General features: G+C 35.4%; 1 protein-coding gene across 1 annotated transcript in view; it reads right to left on the minus strand.

Moving 5' to 3' along the window:
* CDC14A (cell division cycle 14A) overlaps positions 1-21,679 on the minus strand; it is a 57,910-nt gene that overhangs the window by 1,931 nt on the left and 34,300 nt on the right. Inside the window, 10 exon segments of the mRNA XM_069862203.1 lie at positions 5,990-6,059; positions 6,061-6,312; positions 7,266-7,394; positions 8,538-8,585; positions 9,134-9,249; positions 10,673-10,829; positions 13,113-13,251; positions 15,567-15,797; positions 17,588-17,675; positions 20,958-21,020. Of these exon segments, the coding sequence (XP_069718304.1) occupies positions 5,990-6,059; positions 6,061-6,312; positions 7,266-7,394; positions 8,538-8,585; positions 9,134-9,249; positions 10,673-10,829; positions 13,113-13,251; positions 15,567-15,797; positions 17,588-17,675; positions 20,958-21,020 (1,293 nt within the window).

Genomic DNA, 21,679 nt, shown 5'->3' on the forward strand with positions numbered 1-21,679 from the left:
TGGAGGTGGATCTGAATCTCTGCATAGGTAAAGATTAATAAAATAGAAGTAACTCAGAAACTGGATACGGTAAAATCCATCTAGACTTACTTTTCCTAACCAGGTTCCAGAGATTCTTGAATGAAGTGTTACAAGTGCTTTAAAACACCACCTTTAAGCAATACCATAACAGTGCGCTGGAAAAACGTGATTGCAGTTACTATGGTTGAACTGTTTCCATTTATCCTGAATGAGAATCAATGTGCTACTGTAAAAAATACGGCACACTTTACATGTTGATTCAGGTAATGACAAAGGAAACATGCATGGTGTAGCTAATTGCTGAGAAAAAAGCTAGAGCAGTACAACTACTCACTTGAATAAATTTATGTAAAACCACGTGATAATGAAGCACTGCACATGGTTCATCTGGATTAGCAAACAGTGTAATTAAGAGGAAAGCATAACCTGGTCTACTGTGTTTATTTACATTTCTGGTTCTATTGAAGTCTAATATTTTATTATAAAGTAATTAATAAAAAATATAAAGTAATTAAACCTCCTACATAGATGTCTTCAGGGAGTCATTCTAATGAATAAGAGGTCTTATCTAAGAGCGCTCTTCGCTGTACTAGTAAGTCTACAAACAAATAGCAAATAAATAAACCAACCCATATTTTGAAACTGCATCAATTTGTCAGAATAAGAGAGAACTACTGGAGAACAGCATGGATCCCAAAAAAGCTCAAAGCCCTGGAGTCTTAATTTTCTATTTTCCCACTATTCCTAACTAGTCAGTATTGAAATGGATGCTCTTTGGCATCCATACTGAAACCTATCAGTAGAAGCAGCACATAATAAATATGTAAACCTTTAGAGGTCCAATATAACAAACCCACTTTTTTCCTAGATTTTAAGTCATAGTGTGTATTTCCAAAGTTGTCTTTTAAATGCATTTTCACATCTTGAAGATCTGAGACCATCTGGGTATTCTTTCCTAGGTTGAAAAAGAAGTGCTGTCAGCACGTAAAGATTTGAATACCACTGACTAAAAATGGTCTGGGTTTAGTACTGAATGGATTCAACATGAAGGGTGTCATTTAATAGAAAATATTTCACCGTAAAACTAAGCAGATGTAACAAGTATATTTTTTTTCATTATAGACTCAGAATCACCATGGAATACACAACTGTAGAAGCTTATTCTTCCCTACTCCATTCTCTAATAATCATTCTGCATTATAAGCTTTGGCAAGAGCATTTGTCAAGCTATTTAAAATGTGTAAGAGCGAGGCAGAAGGAATAGCCCTTCATTAATAAGCACTTGAAACTTCCGCTCTACTGAGAGCTCAAAGCTTTCTTATTTTCAGAAGTGTATTTTAACTGTCAGAAAGATGGCTACACGTGAACTATAGAAGTATTCAAAATTAATCCTTCAAACCTGAATTCCAAGTTGATTAACAAACATAAAAAAGGCATGACAATTAATTAAATACTCTGATATGTTGCTGTACAGTATTAGACTACTTTAAGCTCAGGCAGATGAAAGATGACCAGAATGCACTGTACGTTTTTGGTGATCTTGGGAGCAGCTCGTGTTAGTTGACAAAGAACTACAAGCCCTTTACTTAGCAGACAGTAGTAACCAGGGATTCTGCATCATAACTTAAATAAATAAACAAGCAAACCATAAATTAAAGACTTTGCAGTTTCAGCTAGAATTCTTAAAACTGCTAGGAATCTTAAGTTACTAAAATATGGGGGGGAAAAATTAATGGCAACATATAAAAAAGACAAGTATCCATGCAGCACAGATTGCTTGGAAACAAAATAGCATCTTCCATTACAGATGGGTAGGCAGGGTTTATTTTACTTATTTTCAAATTGAGAAATATGTTTTTTGGTGTGTTCCCACCCTCACCATAGCTCTGTTCGACATAGCAATGGTTTCTTTCTTCCTAATATTTCAAAGCCTTTTCTGCATACAGGGAAGATTTAAATCTAAGCAGCATTTTTTCCAGATTAATTGTGACTTCCCGTAGAGGTCCTACTAATAAAAACATGGCGATAGCTGTAACAACTAAGCTGTTGCAAAGGTTACAGACTAATTTTTGAGTTTGAAAAATTAAATTATAGCTGGGGATGGTTGGGTTTTTTGGTAATAGTTTTGTTTGGGTTTTTTTTTTTTGCTTTTGCAGTTAAGTAATTTGTGCTTTTAAATCTCTTCACATTTTCCAAAGAGACTGACTGTAATATCTCAAGGCCTGTAGTTGTGATTTTGAGGAGTTTTCTGTTTTAAAAATTGTATTCCTACGTCCTATTTGCGGTGACTCAAAGTGTGACCTGTGATTCTGAAAGCTTTATTAAAAATAAGAAGCTCCAGTCCACCTTTATAAGTCATATGCTGATATTTAACAAAATCTTATTTCAAATAGAGGTAAAAATAGAAGGAAAAAAAAAACCCAAAGAAAATCGACTGCTGAATTGCAACGTTGAGAGTATAAAATCAGTTAATGGAGTAGAATTCTCAACGTGTACTCCTACAATGGTCCCATACAATGTCAAACTTAGCATTTTATACCCAATGTCAGACATTTAAACAAAGAACTAAGAATCATATTGCTTCACTACAGTTAATGATACCTAATGAAGTTCATGCTGAAGCAACTGCTTAGATCATTGTCATTTTCCATCTTCACCAGGAGGCTCGGCAAGCCTTCTTGAAGAGAAAATACACCACAGATCTAGGCACTAGAACTGTATTCGCATTCATTCAACTTCAGGACCAAGTCACCTGCAATTTAACTTTTAGAGGGAAGAACCGTGTAGCATTTAGGGCTCTCTGTTTAGGACATGAACACCCACCTTTTCCAACTGAAGTTTTTTGAATGTGTAAAAACACTCGCAAAACACTGTTGCAACAGCAGTGCTGGAGCAGGCAAGAACTACCATGAACAGACAAACCCCACTAAGATAAATCAAGATATATTACAGAAAAATGCACATGCAGAAGCAGTCCTGAGTCTGCTGAATTTCCAGATCAGCAAGACAGTAAGATGCACCAGTGTTTGCCTCTTTTTTCCGCAAAGGCTGTCCTGTATTCATTAATGGTAAGTTCTCATTATGAATAACTGTTCCACAAGTATAAGGATCATGTATATGAATTTTAAAATACTGCTAACACTTTTCCATTTTTTGAGATTTTTCCATCTTGCCAGTTTCCATGACAGCTATAGAAGCAAAAGGTGACTCATCTAAAGACTATCCAGTTACATACTCTTCAATAAAAATACATTTTAAAGAGTGATATTTGGATTTGTAACTGTTTCAAGAACAAAGCAAAAATCTTACTGTGGTGCCTTAAATGTGACTATACTCGATAAGACTATTTCTGCAAATTATAACTGAGAGAGATTATGTTTAATAAAAACATCCAATCTGTAAAATTTGCAAATAAAACATTCTATTTTGCTAGAATGGCAAGTTGTCTCTTGTGTGAAAATCAAGCTTTTCTTCTGGTTCATCAGCATACAATGGCATAAATGTGATAAAAATGAAGTGGATTATAAGCTTACACTGATGCAGGACAAAGAACATAAGGGAAAAATATAAAACGGAAAGGGTATTGAATAACTTTCTTTTCCATACAGGGGAAGGAAGGAAAGATGTACTTGCATTGCATAAAAATGAAGTTCCCAATTTCTTCACTGATGAGATTAAGGAACATTAATTAGAACTGAAAATTTACTGTCCTAACAGTCTTAAAATCCTCCTGCACCGTTCGTGTTGACAGTTAACAAATTTAGAAAAAGAAATAAGAGCGATAAGGTGATTTTCTAAAATAGAGTACCTGCACGACTACAGACAGCTTGACATCTAACTCAGTTAAGTGAGATTCTGCTAATGAAAACAAGAGGAGTCTAATTTGTATCATTCAAGAGTTCTCTGATGAAATATGTTAAATAAGTAAACATAAGCACCGGTACATGTAATAGACTTCAGACAGGTACATTATCTGATGTCCTCCAATTAGAAAAAAGTGTAATGTATCACTAACACTTATTGCAATAAGATTAAGATCTGGCTGACAAGACTTCCAAGTAATTTCAGCACCTAAAGCAGTGAAGTGGAATTCATTGTGTTAAATGAATTCTGTTAAAAAACGAATTCTGCCTGTACTGGTATTAAGGCTTGATGCTACTCTATGTTTTGCTCATGAGATTAAAACCACTGATGAATATCACCAAATGCAAGACAGCTGGATGTCAGTGGCTGAAGGGGTAAGACAAAATGATCTTCCTTGGTCCCATTAAGAAGAGAGGAAGAAAAAACCAATGATGCTTTTATAGACCCAAACGCAGACTTCCACATCGAAAAAAAAAAAATAAGGAAAGCAGAAAACTGCACTAAAATACAAGTCAGTATCTTGGACGGCAAGACCACTTTTCTCTCCCTGTGAACTCCCAATGCATTGCAGTTAAAGAAGCAAACCAAACTATGGATTTATATGCGAGACTGTACTGAGAAGTAGCTTTCTGGACCTGAAAAATGAATGTTAAGTGTTGCATCTACTTCTGGGAAAAGGATTTTCAAAAACTGAAGGACCTGAACACTTGAATACAGAGTCAAGTTCCCTCAACTAACTGTTTTGAATGTATATTGTATGTTAGTTAGGTTTCAGTCACACATGCAATTTAATTCCACAATGAAACAATGAGAATTTATTTCCTGTTGTTACCTATCCTCAAAAAGTGCAATTCATACTCCCAAGCTATAAACATGTGGCTATGGAACTGTTAGTGGTTCCACACGCCAGCTGTAAACAGGAGGGCGGATCTCCTGCTTCTTCAGCAAAAAGAGAACACAACCCTTGAATGATCCCTTTGGCTAACACCCCCTTTACATGCAATGTGTGTGTTAGCTGTTTTAAGACAGGGGACTCACCACACTCAAAACCAGTAGCACGTATAACAGTAGAATGTTCTTTATACTGAAAGAATTTATCAGTGGTAAGAAAACAGAAAAGAAAGGTGTAATATTCTTACTTTAATTTAATACAACGGTAATTTTATTTCTAGCAGCTAAAAAAATAAAAACCTGAAGTGTCAGTACTACTAAACAGAGTCTGACATGTTCAACTATTTGTAGGCAATATATTCCATTAAAAACACTGCACTAGTTTTTCTGATTAGTAGGAGATTTAATCTTTGGAAACCAAGTATTTTAATTTTTTTTAGATTTATAGTAGTAAATATGGGGTGTTTTTCTTTCCCTAAAATAGCTGAAGTTATTTCTGATTTCTTTCATAACTGAAGTTTCTCTAGGCTCTCTTCTCTGCATTTTGTATCGAAGTTGCATTAATTTATCTGTGCATACTCTTTGTACAGACTCTTTCACACAGAAAAAGGGCACAAAAGGCAAAGGCAGCAAAAAAAAAGCCCAAGGTAGCAAAGCTGTTGAAGAACAAAAATTAAAATGGTGAGACCCATCAGAAATACCTTGGTTTAAAATACTTCTCACATTTGGTATTAGGAAAGGACAGGTTTCAACTCAAGCGGACTCATCTTTGAAGAGAGCCTTGTCTTTAGGAATGCTGTTAACTCCCATTTAGTATGATACACACGAAGGCTTCTTTTAATCTGTTACTGCATGAAGATCAAGATGCATAATAAACTTCTAAACTATGTTTGCATAATTTGAAATAAAAAAAATAAATAAAAGGTAAGAAGGTCCATAAAAAAGATATCAGAAAAAGTGTTAGTTTAAGTTCATGAGGGATTTATTTTCATGAACCTTCCTGATTGAGACACTTGAAAAAGATGGAAAAAAAAGCAGCTGAAATAGTAATTGCTTGAAAAGGTAACAGACAAAAGTGCTGTTCAGAAGCAGCGAAGGAAGTCAGAGAATTATGCTGAGTTAAGGTTGTTTTTTTTGCTAGAGCTTTGCTCACAGAAGCAAGAAAGATAAGCATCAGTCAGACGCCTGATAGTGTTGTTGATGCTGAACTTACGGGAATTGATTGACTCTGGTAGCGTGCTGGAGGAGCTGTAAGGCCCATAAAGGAAGGTTGATGGAAACACATCTGTCACGGCGCTGTGAAAACTGGTTTGGCTGCTCAGGTTGTTGCCACTATTGCTGTTTCTGTTGTATAAATTGTTGTTCAGTTCGTGGTTATTTCTGTGAGGCAGCTGCAAGCTGCCGTTCAAGTGGCTGGCGGTTTGGCTTACAGAAAAACCTGTCCTAGAGGACGATGATGTCATTTTGCTCTCATCATCATCTGAAGCATCATACAGGTTCCCTAGAGAACTGGCTAGTCTGGAGTTTATGGAAACGCTGAATGGAACACACATGTGGGGAAAAAAATACACACAAGGTACGTATGGATATATTAAAGAAATGACAGTTCAGAAGAAATTAAGTGAATAACAAATAACATAGACCATCATGAAATAATTTGTGTTTGCCTATGGGTTCATCTTCTAGCTTCTCAGATAATGAAAACTGGTATTCTTTGTCAGGAGTTCCTAAACTTTTGTTTATTCAAGCACCACCATGGTCAGCTTTCACCTCTGTCAAACCACATGCATATGCAGAAGATTGAGTTAAAAGGCATAGGCAGTGGTTGATTTACATGCAAGTACTTTGTGTACATCTAACAGTTTAAGAACTCCTCTTCTGGTTCTTGAAATCAGTAACATGATGGAAGTCTTCAAGTAATCAGGAAAAATACGATAAAATGTGAGAATTAAAATAGGGTGTCCTGAAATATCTCTTAAAGTTATTTTCTTAGAGTAAATATTTATGCCCAGAAGTTATTAAAAAATGCATCAATCATTCTAAATTTCATTTAACATCCATCATTACTTAGTATAACAGTAATAATGGAATTTAATAGCAATGAATCAGGGGGTCATAAAAATTATATTAATTACCACTTGGTATACTTATGAGATTAATAGCATATAGACTTGTGGGAATACTTGCAAAACTTCCATAAACTCAGACGAGGGAAAAAAACCAACCACCTGAGCAACATAATACTGTTTATGACTTGATGTAATCCCACAAACACTCTCATACCACTAGCATAGGTTTGGGGGCTTTTTTTTTATTTTAAATCTGCAAGCAATGGAAATTTGGCTAGGGGAACAGCAAATCACTTTGTAAGTAAATTTAAGCCATCTTATACCCAAGAACAAGCAGCAAGTGCTTCATAGATTGCATGTGTGCTGAAAACCATTATAATATACAATAACTATTTGTACCAAAATAAGAAGAAAAAAAACCTTTTAAGATTAGAGAACGAGGATGTGGAAATTCTGCTTATTCTTTCCGCAGATGATGAATTAACTGCCATCACTTTGGAGGCCTTCAGAGGAGACATGGATCCTTCTGTGCTACTTGAAGAATTCAATCTAAAAGGAACGCAGATTTTTAGTGAGAAACAAGATTTTTATAATTGAAATATGCATCTCGAAACACATACAGTCTTTCAATACATAGACTAGTGTTTTAAAAAGTCGAAATTCTCAAGTCTCACTACTGACAACTTGACAGAAAAAACTCAACAGTGTGCCTGTTTTCAAACATCTTTTCAAAAAAAATCTTCAGATATCCCACTCCCAGGTTCTCCTCCTGCAGTTATTGGTTATTTTTCACCTTGGTGATTTAGGAAGGCTGAATGTCCATTTTGTATTAATTTATTTTAAATTTGATTATAAATTTTAAATATTGTAAATTTGAGAAAGAATACTTTTTATGCTTATAAAGCAAGTATGAGTAGGAAAAAGCAGCACTGTTGCTTTCACTAGAACATCTTCATCCTTTCCAAATGACAGCAACAAGATTTTTAGAAAGTATGCACAGAACATACAGCTCTTTTTAGAGTGAGACTCTTAATGATCAAGTTCTTCACATATTGAAAATGAGTTCTAAGTATGGACTACTCAAAATTCTTAACATTACAGCTGTCCATATCTGTTTATTGAAAACTCATTAAGAAATAGCCTCGCAGCAGTATAAAATTTGCTCCATCTTTAGACCAGGGGATATTATCATGATCAGCTCTTAACAGACGAAAGACCTCATGTACAAGCCTCCAACGACAAGCACAGAAAGAATGACATGGAGCAGAAACAGCTTTAATTCCACACCAAGAAAGGGTGATCCATCTCAAAAATCCAGGTTGTCACAAAACTTATTATAAAAAAAACCAAACAAAAATTGTGATACACAGACAATAGGTAGCCAGTTTAGGCTTTTGAGAAAAGTACTTAGTTTTACAGAGATAAAGTGAACATGAGCTAACTAATCACCCTTCACTGGATAAGAGCACAGATATCAGAAAATGTGACTGAGGAAATTACTTGCATGGGCAAATTATTTATTAAGAAAAATTCAAGGAATACCTGAAGTGGAGCTCTACCCTTTTGTCTATTGGATTTACTTTCTCCCAACTATTTTCAGGTGTTCAATTGATGTGATAAAGTATAATTCAAACACTGAAAGTTTAAGGCTCAAGTGGCATACGTTTAGAAATATCATTTCAAAACTAATACCTGAAAGGTTGTGATAATGACCTGGTGTGCAGTTTCAGGTCTTGCAGCCTAAGGAAAGAAAAGCAGGAATCTTTACAAAGGGATAAAAAGCCTTTCCCCTCCCCCAAAGCATACTTGCATGTCTCATACTGGCTTTAAAGCACAAGAATAACAAGAGTTAAGAATTACTGACAATCACTATTTTAATTTACAGTTAAACAACACAGAGGTACTTCAGGTTTTTCACACTTCACGTTCTTACTGGCTCTGAAAAATTCAAGTTTTATATAAGGAGTACAGAATATAGAAAGATAACTAAGTTCACTGAACAATATTTTGTTTGAGACAGAAGGTTTTAAATGCTAGGTAGATAGACATTTCAAGGTTTTAAAATATTTTTTTACTTTGCCTTGTACTGCTACATAGCAGGTAGGTGTCCTGAACAGGGAGACAGGGAGACAAAGAAAGAACCTGAAACTAAAAGTATACACCTACAGAAATTTCCACCAGAGAAGGTGATACAATTAGTACTACTGCCTTAAACAAGACCAGGTACTTGCCATAAAGATCTGACAGCACAGACTAACTTCAAAATTACTTCAGAAATAATTAATTACCTCAGAGCTCCAGTTGTAGCAGAACATGGCCGTCTCCGACTTTTTAAGGCATTAAGCTTGTCTCCCTGCGTCAATCCATTCTGACTTTCCACACCTGCTTTGTCTTCAAAATCATCCTGGGAAACACAAAGTATGCAAGCAAGGAAATACATCAAATCTTAAGAAGCAGTGCAGTTTCAAAGTATTGAACACCTCCTTTGCAAAGATTATCATTTAAAAGCTAATCTACAGTCTTTTGCAGGAAATTAAACTATTAGTTCCAGTAAATTAAATGAGGCACTGTACAAACACACATTCACAGAGGCATTTTGCAGAATCTGACCTCAAATTCAGTTCAGGATGCTTGGAGCTAACACCAGTATTTATGTACTTCAAAGAAGTCTGGTTTTATAGAACTTAAAATTCCGTAACTATTTTGAAGTTATCATCAATGTGGCAGGGAAGGAGAAACAGAATTCTGTGATATGCACAACGTGAGGAAGAAATTTAGATGAAGTTGTATATCCTGCAAGAGGAACTAAAAAATCAACTTTCCTAGCTTACTAATGTTTTAAAAAACCTAAAAAGTTCTCATGATCTTTAGCAAAATACAGAAAAAAGCAGCAGTGAATTTCCACTGTGAATCTGCTGATAAGTTGATACACAGGGTACAGGTAGTTGAGTAACCTGCAAGTAAGTTGCTCTGAATACTGGAAATAGTAAAGGTGTAGTAGTAGCTCAGATTAAAACCCATAACTTTTACATGCCAACTGCTTTCATTGGTCATGCAGGATCACCTCTACACAGTGTTATATTCTCCAGTTAGTATTCTGGATATTTAACTTTACATATTCCAAGCCACAAACTGAATTTCCAAAAGGGAAATAATGTCTTTACAGAAATGCACTCAAGGTGCTTTTCCAGATTATGATTGATCACACGACAGACTATTATTTCAATTTATACAAAATAACTCTCCGAAGAAGATAGTGAAGGGTTCTGTCAGTAAGGTAAAAAGCTCTTTATTTATTACAGACCTAAGACAGGATTAATTGAATGCATAGTTCCTCTAAGATGCTTCCAATAGATGCTGTAGGAAACTACAGTTTTAAGAATTTTACTAGCCCAGAAGCAGTAGTACATTCACTTTAGTTCACACTTCATGCCCGTGCTTCCAATATGTAATTCTAAGATCTTTATCCTAAATATGCACATTACATCAGTGACCTATAACACTGTGGTAAAGGGCTGGACAACCATAAACTCATGCATTACTAGATATAAACTTGGAATAAATAAGAAAGAATCACTTGAAATAATGTAAACCTTCGAAATCTGGAAAATGACCTATAATAGTTTTAAACATGGCTCAAGCTTTTTTCTTCTCATCTTTCAAAAAGTGGATATTTGTCCTAATTATGACCTATAAAAAAAGTTTAGCTGTGAAAAAGCAATCTAGTGCTCATATAAGCCTAACAAAATGTAAAAAATATCTGTAACTAGTTATTAAATGATCAGTTCCATCTCTGCTTGGTTGAGTTTTGCCTTAAGAACTCTTACCTCCCTGTATCGATCCAACTCTTGTACTTTATTCAAGCTGTCACTGATTGAAATGTCATTCAAGCCATGAAGAACTCTGTTAATGTTTCCATCAACTACTCGTTGTTTCTGCTTTGATCGCATGAGATCTCCCTCCAGCCATAACATTGCTTGCTTCCTTTAGGATACAAAACCAAATCAATTCCTATCAACAAATCTGCATACACACAAAAACCAGTATGAAAACATGGTACTCTTACAGACTGCCAAGATTCGAATCTCTTGTACCACTTCATCTGGGAAAAAAATAAATCAAATGTCTACCACAAAAAAAAAAAATCATAATTTTCAATGGTTAAAACAACAACAAAAGCTGCCCCAGAATCAACAAACAAGCCGGTAGGCATCACAGAAATATTACAGGTACTAAACCTTCATTTTACAAATCCTACTAGGAAGAGAGATTAAGTAAACAGGAATTTGAAATAGTATTTTTAAAGGCTTTTAAAACACAACTTAAAAATTCATATAAAATAAAGGCTTTCTATAAGTAACGTGTAGAATAAATGATGATACTGCACTTTACAACTTCTTATTAGCTTGAGTTTTGTGTATACAAATATTGTACAGTAAAAACTACAGCTGACCTGCACAGTGGAAGTATTCATAGTCATGTAGAGTTGAACAGGAGCGTGGTATCAATTTTCAGAAAAGGAAAGACTGCATCTTTCAGACAGGTGGTAAAAAAAAAAACCGTGTTCCTTTGCAATCTTTCAAGATTAATTGCATTTGCAGTAACACACTGATCTGACAAATACTTGGGCAGGAGCATCCCTACAAAAGAGCTACTCAAACCTCTCTTATCAAACTTCAAAGAACCTAAGATATGAAGCTTCGGCATCTATGAAGGTTGAGCGATCAGATTTGCAAGATTTCACCTTTTTGTCAGATGCAACTTTGCAGCCCTGAGGGCAACATTTCTTTTATTAGAATGAGTCAACAGATGTTTGTTCTTTCTTTCTCAACCCCTTTTTGACACTATTGACTACAAGAGACATTGTCTGACTTTTGTCTGATTATCAGAACAGACACCTATTGCCTTTAGGACAGCAGAAGATTCTTACTGAACAGCTATTACTAATGTAGGTATGAATGAAAACAATCTGAAGGATCTTTGCTTATCTATAAAATCAAATCAAGTGTTCATACACCACTGCAAAGAAGACATCGGCCCTGTTTTTCCTATCTTTCAAGTAAAGAGCACTTACTAATTGCACTGCCTACTACATTCCTCTCTTAATTTTGCTCTGTTGTGGATGGTATTTTTAACAGCGTTATCATCCAAGCATCTGCACACTGTGGAGAAGTATAATCTACCCTCAGTGAGCACTTGTGGTTTTCCAAAGTTTGTGATTCACAATATTTTCAATGATGGTGACCACTTCTCAAATAAAGGAGTGCCCATTCAGTTGTACTGAAAATAAATAGGAATCCTCACTCACACTCAATTTATCTTATGAATTACACTAATAATCCTTTCTCTCTGATATCATATGGCTCTTAAGATGCAAGGTCACTGCATGTTCTACTGTATTCATATATTATCTAGCAGAGCCATTGCATTCTCTTTTTTCTTAAAAGAGACAAATTAGTGGTGGATTTCTCAAAATGTTTTTTCTCATAACGATGAAAATGTGTCCAGTTAAATATCATCATAGTATGAACTCAAGAATATCAGCACAACCACTATAATAGTTCATGTACAATGTAGAAAACATTGTGAAATTAAGCTTAATGACTGTATCCCTGACACCAGTGCAATTTTATCATTCATTTCCAGTCAGGATCAAACCTTGAATAACCCATCCAAACCATACATACATGAAGGGTTCTCAACCCAAAGCATACAGTTGGTTTTGAGAAAGATCTGTATTAAAACTATACATTAGCTCCAAAGCAGAAACACTTCATACATTATGCTGGGAATCTGACAAACATCATAAGCTGTCCACCACGTGCTTATTTAATCTTTAGTGACAAGAAATAAAAGAAAGCATATCAACTATACTATTGTAAGATACATTTTAAGTGTCATCATGGGCTACAAATAAAGTTTATCCTGTCTATGCAAGCATTTTCATAAACCAATATTGTTGATTTACTCTTTTGTCCAAAACTAGACTTCACACTTCCAAAACATTTGTCTTTAACTCCTAAATCACCCAGAACACAAACATTCAGAGCAGTGAAACTCTTAAGTGACAAAATGCATAGCATACCAGAGAAGAAGATTGCTACTGAGTAGGTTTGATTTCAATCCCAAATTAACTAACCCTAAATATATTGCAACAGGCAGTAACATATGATGTCAGCAGACAGAAAGTAGATGCTGTGAACAGCGTGAGATAGGTAAGGATGTAGAGGAGCAGTTGATTCTTGGTAGAAAAGAAGGTATACATACTCTTCCAAGAAGTGTTGCTGGGGTCCTATAATAGAGCCTGGCCGACATATTCTTATCCAAGCAATGGCTTCAGCATGTGTGAACTTGTAGTGTTTCATTATGTAACAGGCAATCAGCGTTCCTGTTCTCCCCAGGCCAGCTACAGAAATGCAAATATCAACATTCACATACAAAGTCATGAGCGTTTCATAATTACCTAATAAAGCATGGGATACGAGAAAGCTTCTTAGCAATGTCATTTACCACCTTAATATGTGAAGAAAGAATTTCTAATTCAGTATCCTGTTTATCATATAATTAGACTGCAACGCTGTAGATCAAATATATAGTACTTATAAGAAGTTAACAGTGTTTAAGAACACATGCAACAGTGATCACTCTTGGCACTTGTACAATTCTACTTAGAACTTTTTTTTCTCTTAAAACGGCTGACATTTTTTAAAAAAGCTGTGATGAAGCCAGATACAAACCTCACATTCATAAGACCAGTAGAAAAAGAAATCAAAGCACCTTTGAGAGGCCAACACACATACTTTATGAATCAATGTTCAAATACATACAAGCACATGTGCACATCACAACATGTGGCAGTACGTGTCTTCTCAGCCAGCAGCTTTCCCTTTTTGGATCAGTTACGCTGTGAAACCAACACTATTCACTGCTCTCCATACAAACATCAATGACTGTTGAGCAGTATATAACGTTATACATCAATGGCTTAAAATAGTTAAACTCATTGCCTCCCACATCACAAACTAATCCTGGTTTTGAGGTTAGGACAGAAAAATTAGCTTTTACTATCAGACAAACTATAGAATAAGAATTATTCTCTTTATAGCCCTATGCCTTATCTACCAGTAAAGTGTCTCCCTATTTAAACCTTGCTGTCCCGTAAATAGTTACTTGCAATTTACAGTCTCATGGTGGCCAGCTGTTGTTTATGCACCAACATTGATCTAAATGGAAACTCTTTATGCAGCCACATATACTTGCCGACCATTCTATACACAATACACAACTACATTCTCTTTACTTAACCAATAACTAAATCTTGCAGTGACTTTTTTTGGAAGTTTAGATGATTTAGGTAAAATTATGAAGACAGAAGTTGACAAATACTGAGATTCCGTAACTGCATACTGGAATGACTACCTCTGAAGAGTAATTTTAAGAAGAGAAGTACTGTTAGAGAGAGAGTGGTTTGGGTTTTGGAGGTTGGAGGGTTTTTTTGGGGGGTGGGGCTGGGTTTAAAAATGGAAAAGGAACGCAACATGCAAATAGATAACCAAGAGCTGCACTGTACTAAACATACAACTGAATAAGAAAATGGTCTCTGAAAATTGCAGGTAACATCTATCAACTACATAGATCAGCAAGACTCCAGTTCCTTTCTCTAAGTGCCTGCGAATGTACAAACTCTCCATAGCAACCCTTTGCATTAAAACATTTCGTAACTTCTGAGTCAAGCAATTTCTAATGTGGAAGCTTGAAATAATTCTGCAGTAAAAGTACAGGAAAACTACAGACAATACATTAACTCTGAGTTAACTTTGTATAGGCTCCTTTGAAGGGTGTAAAAAAACCTAAAAAGAATGAGGTTGTTGGTTTGCTTATTAAATGATGACAAAAAAGACTAAAAATATTTCCATTTAGCAACTGTATACCTAAGTCACTAGAAAAGTATATTGTATTCCTTCAGCAATTAAGCCTGGAGAATAACAAGGTACTCCTGCTAATCAATAATTTATACTCTCATTTAGTCATTTAACAGATGTCCAGAATTTCTGGGTTCTACCCACATTAAATAAGTTTATTTGCTAACAAGTTATCTTTGATATGCGTGCTTATTGTTCATGGAAAAAATATGAATAGCACTATTCTTGATTCAGATCAGCAAGACATTCATCTCCACAATGTCCTTACACAACTCTAACCATAAATCAAGCTGAACCCTTCAAAGCCTTTGTTAATCATTCTTGACTAAGCATGTTTTGTGTATTTTCTGGCTGATTTGCTGAAACAGGCTGGTTTGAAATGTTGGCATCACAATAACTCACATTAACTTGAAATGCGGAAGGCATGCTCCATGGAAAAATGCAGAACAGGCCAAAAGCACAAAGAAAACCTTTCAATCTTCTCCATTTCCTGGCTAATTATCATAATGCTGAGAAAGCATAATGCAAAAGAGCAAGCTCCATCAACTAACTCACGCCTTCTAGTGATATGAAGAAAAAACAAACAATAAAAAACACTGTCAGTTACTGTAAGTAGTAGCGTAGGATGAAGGAACTTAATATGCACATGAAAATAACAAATATTTGTCAAGCATCGTAGAGCAGTATTATTTGCACAACCAGAAAGTGTTATTTTTTAAAGGTTTTATTTCTGGAATAAACTCTATGCATTTATAATTATTTTTAACTTCAAGCTGAGAAACAAGGCGAGTGCACCCACCTTTACAATGCACAGCAACAGCCCCATCCGCATTTTCACAGATGTTCAGGAACCTCTGAACTATCCCGTCACTCGGTGTGCTTCCGTCTGTGAAGAACAGGTCATAATGCTCAAAACCAGCATCGGTAAAGCGCTTTGCCTCATAGATTTTTTTGTTTAGTCTTATGATTGTTGTGACATTATGTTTCTTGAAATATGGAAAGTAGGCTTCAGGTGCATGAAGAGGATAACCTAAAAGAAAACAAAACAACAATCATTTCAATTCACAGATGAAGTTCAAAGTCTGGCTAATCAAAATTGCCCCCCAAACCCTTTTTGCATGATAAACATGCTCATATTGGAAATGCTTTAATATTTTATTCAGAATAAACATGTTAAGTCATATAAAAAAATTGTCCACAAAATGCTCATGAAGACCACTAGAGTTAAAAAAGGATCAGAAAAAATTAAAGTTCAGTATATGAGAAACAGTGCACTGTCTCCTCTCTAGCCCATTCGTCTCTTCAAGTAGGGCTTTATACATACAGCTAGCACATATATTAATTCAGCATTTCAGAACAGCTTGTTTATCTGTAGTCAAGCTGCAGATGAAAGAATAAGAAAGCGCTTAAAGAGGAAACACTGTGGTTAGGAGGACAATAGATTGGTGATTTATACTACGACAAGAGGAGCAGCCAAAGATAAACTGTAGCACCAGAAATACTCTTGCTGTGCTGTGATGTATAATAAAAAAGCGTTAGTGCCTTGATTCAGCTGAGAAACAGGAAGATCCTCTAGATGAAGATTGTGGGGAGGGAAGGGAGGTCAAAGACCAGCCACATCACAGCTGTTTCGGGCACTTTCACTCTGTTGATGAGGGTGTGAGGCAGTGTGTGCACATGAACACGTCTATAGGACATATAAGCGTAAAATGTAGTTTATTTTCCATTAACAATTAAGTCTTATAAGTGAAACACAGGAACAACACAGCCACCACAATCTGTCATTGACCAAATTCACTGATTTATCTCCACGATTTCTACTCCTGTTCAAATAAAGTCCAAAAGCTTCCTCGCAAAACATGGGCCACTTCCACAAGTCATATATGTATTAAAAATACAATCAGAGCCACAACATAATGAGAAAAATGTAGCTTTGTAATATGTACTTGCACTCACCTGGGTCAGGCTTATTTGTAGCCTCATAACTGGATGTTAAGCATTAATTAAGTAATTTTCAGTTATATATATATTAAAAATAAAACATATGTTTTCCAAATTCCACAGAACAATTTTAATAATATTTTTAAAATTCTGCGAGAAACCCAGATCAACCTATCTATTTTCTTCCTGGATTTTGTTCAAATCCTCAGTGGACACTGCACTTAGCAGCATTCCAGTCACAAAGGAATGATGAGAGAGCAGAAGTTAAAAAAAAAAAAAAAAAAAGGTAGGTATTCATAAACATAAACAAAGTGTCATGGAACAAAAGAATAAGATGAAATTCAGCAAAAATCTGATTGCTGATTGTTTTAAATGACTGATTTTTGTTTTAGCTGGACCAAATCTTTGCTTTCCCTCTGTCAGTCAAGTTTCTCTTTGTTATTCCATTAGAATCATGTAAGTTCTTCCCATTATCCCAACAATCTTCACAAGTAAAGGCAAGCTTCTTCTAAAAGTCTTTCTTGGCCTCTGTCAGAAAACACTTAATACAGCCTCCCCTGCATTACGTAACTCACCTTTAATTCTGTATACTTATCTTGTCACATTCCAGGAGAAAAGTAAGAGACCCAAATTTCTCAGGCGCTTTGTCACTGAACAAAAGTTGCTGACTGTTAGAAGAACTGGAATTCTTCTATTAAAGAAGAACTTCAAAATATTTGGAATTAAGTTCTAAGATTGCATATAAAATGTTCACTGTATGATTATTTCCAAACATGACAATTGTTCTATAAACCTCTATTATCTTCTGCTCATTTGCTGCCACTGTTTAACATGATAGAAAAACAATATCATAGAAAAGCATTAAAATATACACCATACCATTTTCAAGTTTGCTTTTTGGATGTGGTCCGCTAAATGCCAAAAATTTTCCTGGAATAATCCAGTTGAAGTCGCCATTTTCCACTCGCTATAAACATTTCAGAAGAGAAAGTGAGAAGGATTTTAATAGCTGTACATACAAGGTTAAGAAAAATACTCAAGATTTTATTTTCTTTTTTACTATATTCTTACTACATTACAACAAAACACTTCAAGCATAATTAGCTTAGTTATATGGGACGAAGTAACTAACCGTAAGCTGCTTCTCAGAAATCTCTTCGTGAAATGCAAAAAACTTTGCTAAAGTTTTCCAATCAAAGCAGAAAGATCCCATATTTGTGCCTTAGAGGGTTCAGCATTTTAAGACACCTCCTTATAACAATGCTGATGAACATCAACATTCTTGTACGCTTTAATCAAAGAATATGGGAAAATGCTTCCCCATAAGGCACTGGCTAAAAAAAGCCAGTTCACAGAAAAACAAATTAAAAACCAATTAGCCTTCAAAGACAATTGTCCTTTCCTTATAAAAACAGAAATTTACACATTGGCATAAGCTCTGATGTGCCAGTAATCATAGAAACAAAGTATAAATCAAATAAAAAGATTAAATTAAAAAAAACTTTCAAACGGTGCATTTCGCATATCCTGCTCAGTTTTCAATGAAAACTTCAGAAAGTCTCTGCAAATTCTGTCAGTGTCAAAACTGGAAGCTTCTTTAGAAATGCATAACTGAAGTTCAAAACTGCCACTTTTATTTCTGTTAACTGAAGAGTGCTCAATCCTCATTTGGCAAAGCCGTTACCCTCAGCATGACTGTTAGGGACATGGCACTTGGTTCAACTGCATTGTTAACCTTGTGTTTTCAGCTCTCAGCTCATCAAAACATCCTAATGAGTGAAAGGTTCTGATAACGGACATTACTCTAATCAATTCACCAACTGTTTGACTATCTAAGCCCATTAGGCTTGCTCCAAATGTCTTTGCACAGAGAAAACTCCTGGAAGTTAACCAGGATGCATAAGGACTAGGGAACCAACCTTACTTCCAAGTCAAGACCCCTCACCCTTCTCCAAATCTGTATCATACTCTCAAGGTTGTAGCACCTCCACCCCCTCTAAGGAAGAAGTCCTGTTAAATAAGTTAGAAGCATTTTAATATTTGTAATACTGGTTTTATTTGTGAATTAAGCAGTTCTTGATGGTTACCCGGGTTACTGCGACTAATTTAAAATCTAACCTATCTGAACTATAAATGTGTGTATATAGAATCATAGAATGTCCTGATTTAGAAGGGAGCCACACGGATTGAGTCCAACTCCTCTTGCTGTGTACACATGCTCAAAACTACACACAAACAAGAGTACTGTTAGAAAAAAAGAGAACTCCAGTATTTTACACCTAGTCCAACAGAAGGGGAATTATCTGCCTTGATAATGTAGTAAGGTGAAAGAAAATAAATGTGAAATAGAATCTCCTTTAGTCTGTTCCCTTTAAGTCTTATGCAACTTTTCTCCACAGAACTAACACAGCAAAAACCTGGAACATTTAAACTTTTCGAAATATAGCACAGGACATATCTAAACATACAAAGCTGACCACAATGCACAAAATAATAGAAGACATATCAAAATATGGACAAAAATTTAAAGGTGATTCCACGATTCTTGCTGCTTGAACTCAGACAGTGGGCAGCATACCTTAAACGTTATTCACACATATATAGTTTTCACAAACAAAAATAATGTTAAGCATTATCCCATTAAAGATAATGGGATAGCTTTAGTCAATGTATCTAATACATATTTGCAGGCAGATTAATACCTACTGTACATACAGATTCCTAAACATCCCCAATAATGACTTGTTTTTAGAAATAACATTTACCTTTTGTACATAGTGTAAGCAAAAAAGCAGCAATTTCATACTTTAAATTTTGTTTACTGTTCATTCAATTTTGGCTAAGCAAAGGCCATACCAATTTCTCAATCTAGTCATTATGGAACATTACAGTATACAGAAGTCCAAATGCTTTTCAGTTTTGTGAAGAGCCATATGTTACAGTGTGCCTATTGCTGCCAACATCTACTGTACAGATTTATGTTGCAAAGTAAGTTTTTCCACTGTCTGTTCCTCTCCTGACTTCAGCCTCTTTCTTGGGCATTTATGAAGTGTTTCCCAGTGCTGGATGTATTTCAGGTATGTAATGAGTCAGCCCTGCCATCCTGCTTATAAAACAAAATAGTTCTTTATCAAATGTTAGAGATTTAGGAAAAGCAATTATCCCTAAAATTGTCTGATATTAAAAATATTCATTTTAAAATGGACGTTTTCGGACTGCACAAATTTATTCTCATTATTTCCAAGTTTTCTGGAAACTGCAATAAAGGAGTTGGGGGAATAATACTGGCTACAATAAAGTAATACAACTCTAAAAAGACAACTTAATGTACATTTAAATGTACACCTCTAGTTTACACATCCTTCTCCTTAACCAATACAATTGCACGAATTTCAGGGAATTCCAAAGACAAGGTCCAGTACAACTACATGGCTATCAACAACTTCAGTAAAAACATTTCCCCTTCCTTTGAGAGTGGGAAATGGTAGACAAAGGTCACGCAGCTACTCTGGACCAGAAGTACATACACCTCCGCGCCTGCCATTTCCTCTGTTCAGCCCAGTTCACCAGTGCAGCACGGGCGTATTTTAAAGGTTCTCTGCAGCAATGAAGCCTGAAATAACTGTCTGCTGCTGGCAGGTAAAGGCAGGCATGTTACAGAACAATGCTAGAAGCACCTAGAGTCATCCAGAGTACCTGTTCTTAAGTTGCAATAAAGCTAGCAGAAGAATGAATGACATCTGTTAGCTTTCTGGGATTTCATTAGCGAAGTACTTTGCATGTATTTTCATTACTGGAATCCCCATATAACGCATCCTTACTAAAAAAAAGCTCAAAATCTGCTCATCTGTGTGGCTATAAAAAATTATCATTGATTTGGGACTAATAGCATCTCAAAAAGAAGCTCAACAAGTGTTCAAAGAAAACAGAGATCCTGTGAGTCTGCTGACAGACCCTGGACTGTATTGTGGGGGAAAGTTAGGAAAGCATGAAAGAGGTCCCAGAAACCTGAAAGGCTACAGGGAAACAGTAGAGCTATAAATGTGATGCCCTGAAATGGCAGGGATATTCATCCTGCCCATTTTTCACATACTGCATACATGTTTGGACATACATACCTTACGTATGACCGGTGGCTTTTACCTGAATTAAAATGTTTTTCCAGCATGTTTTAAGCTGTGCGATACTGTCTGCTTTAACTTATTTTAGGTAAGCCAAACATATCCAACTAATTATTAAATGTACAAACCTCATAGTGTTCATATTCATCCACATCAAATGTCTTAAAGTCAAAAAATCCATGCTGCAAGGCCTAAAAGGCAACAAGGTGTCAGTTTATTCTGAAATACGATATATAATCTCATTTTATAATACTGTTTTTGAGAATCAAAACTAATTATTAAGTGTTTGTGCTTTTGGCTTACGGAACCCTTTACATTAAGACAACATTACATTTTGCACAGATTGACAACACAGACAACAAAAACTCTAACAATGCCATGAAAACATGTCAGGCTCATTATTTCCCCTTCACAGACATTACGATCAGACATAAGGTTGTTGCATATCACTTAGATCATAAAATTCATTCTCCCCACCCCACTATGTATGTTATTTTACTGTAGGGCAGATGACAAAAATGAAATTCCCTCTTTGTGATATATTCACTCAATGATTTATACGCTGAATACATTTTCATACAGTTGGACATAATAAAATATAGACCATTATTGATTTTCTATACTTAATATGATATTCCGATTTTCTCACCATACTACCTAGGCAAAGTGTTATCTACAGAATATAGTACTGTGTCTAGCCTGTATTTCATGATTTGGTTTTGATACACATTCCACTGATAGAATGAAGTTCACTAGGCTACATTAGACAGTATTTACAGGATTGAAAGAAGTCAAGTTTTGTATTTGATTACTATTATTAAATATGACAATTTTGTACTAATGATTTGTG

The sequence above is a fragment of the Phaenicophaeus curvirostris genome, chromosome 8, assembly GCF_032191515.1.
Source record: "Phaenicophaeus curvirostris isolate KB17595 chromosome 8, BPBGC_Pcur_1.0, whole genome shotgun sequence".
NCBI classification, from domain to species: domain Eukaryota; kingdom Metazoa; phylum Chordata; class Aves; order Cuculiformes; family Cuculidae; genus Phaenicophaeus; species Phaenicophaeus curvirostris.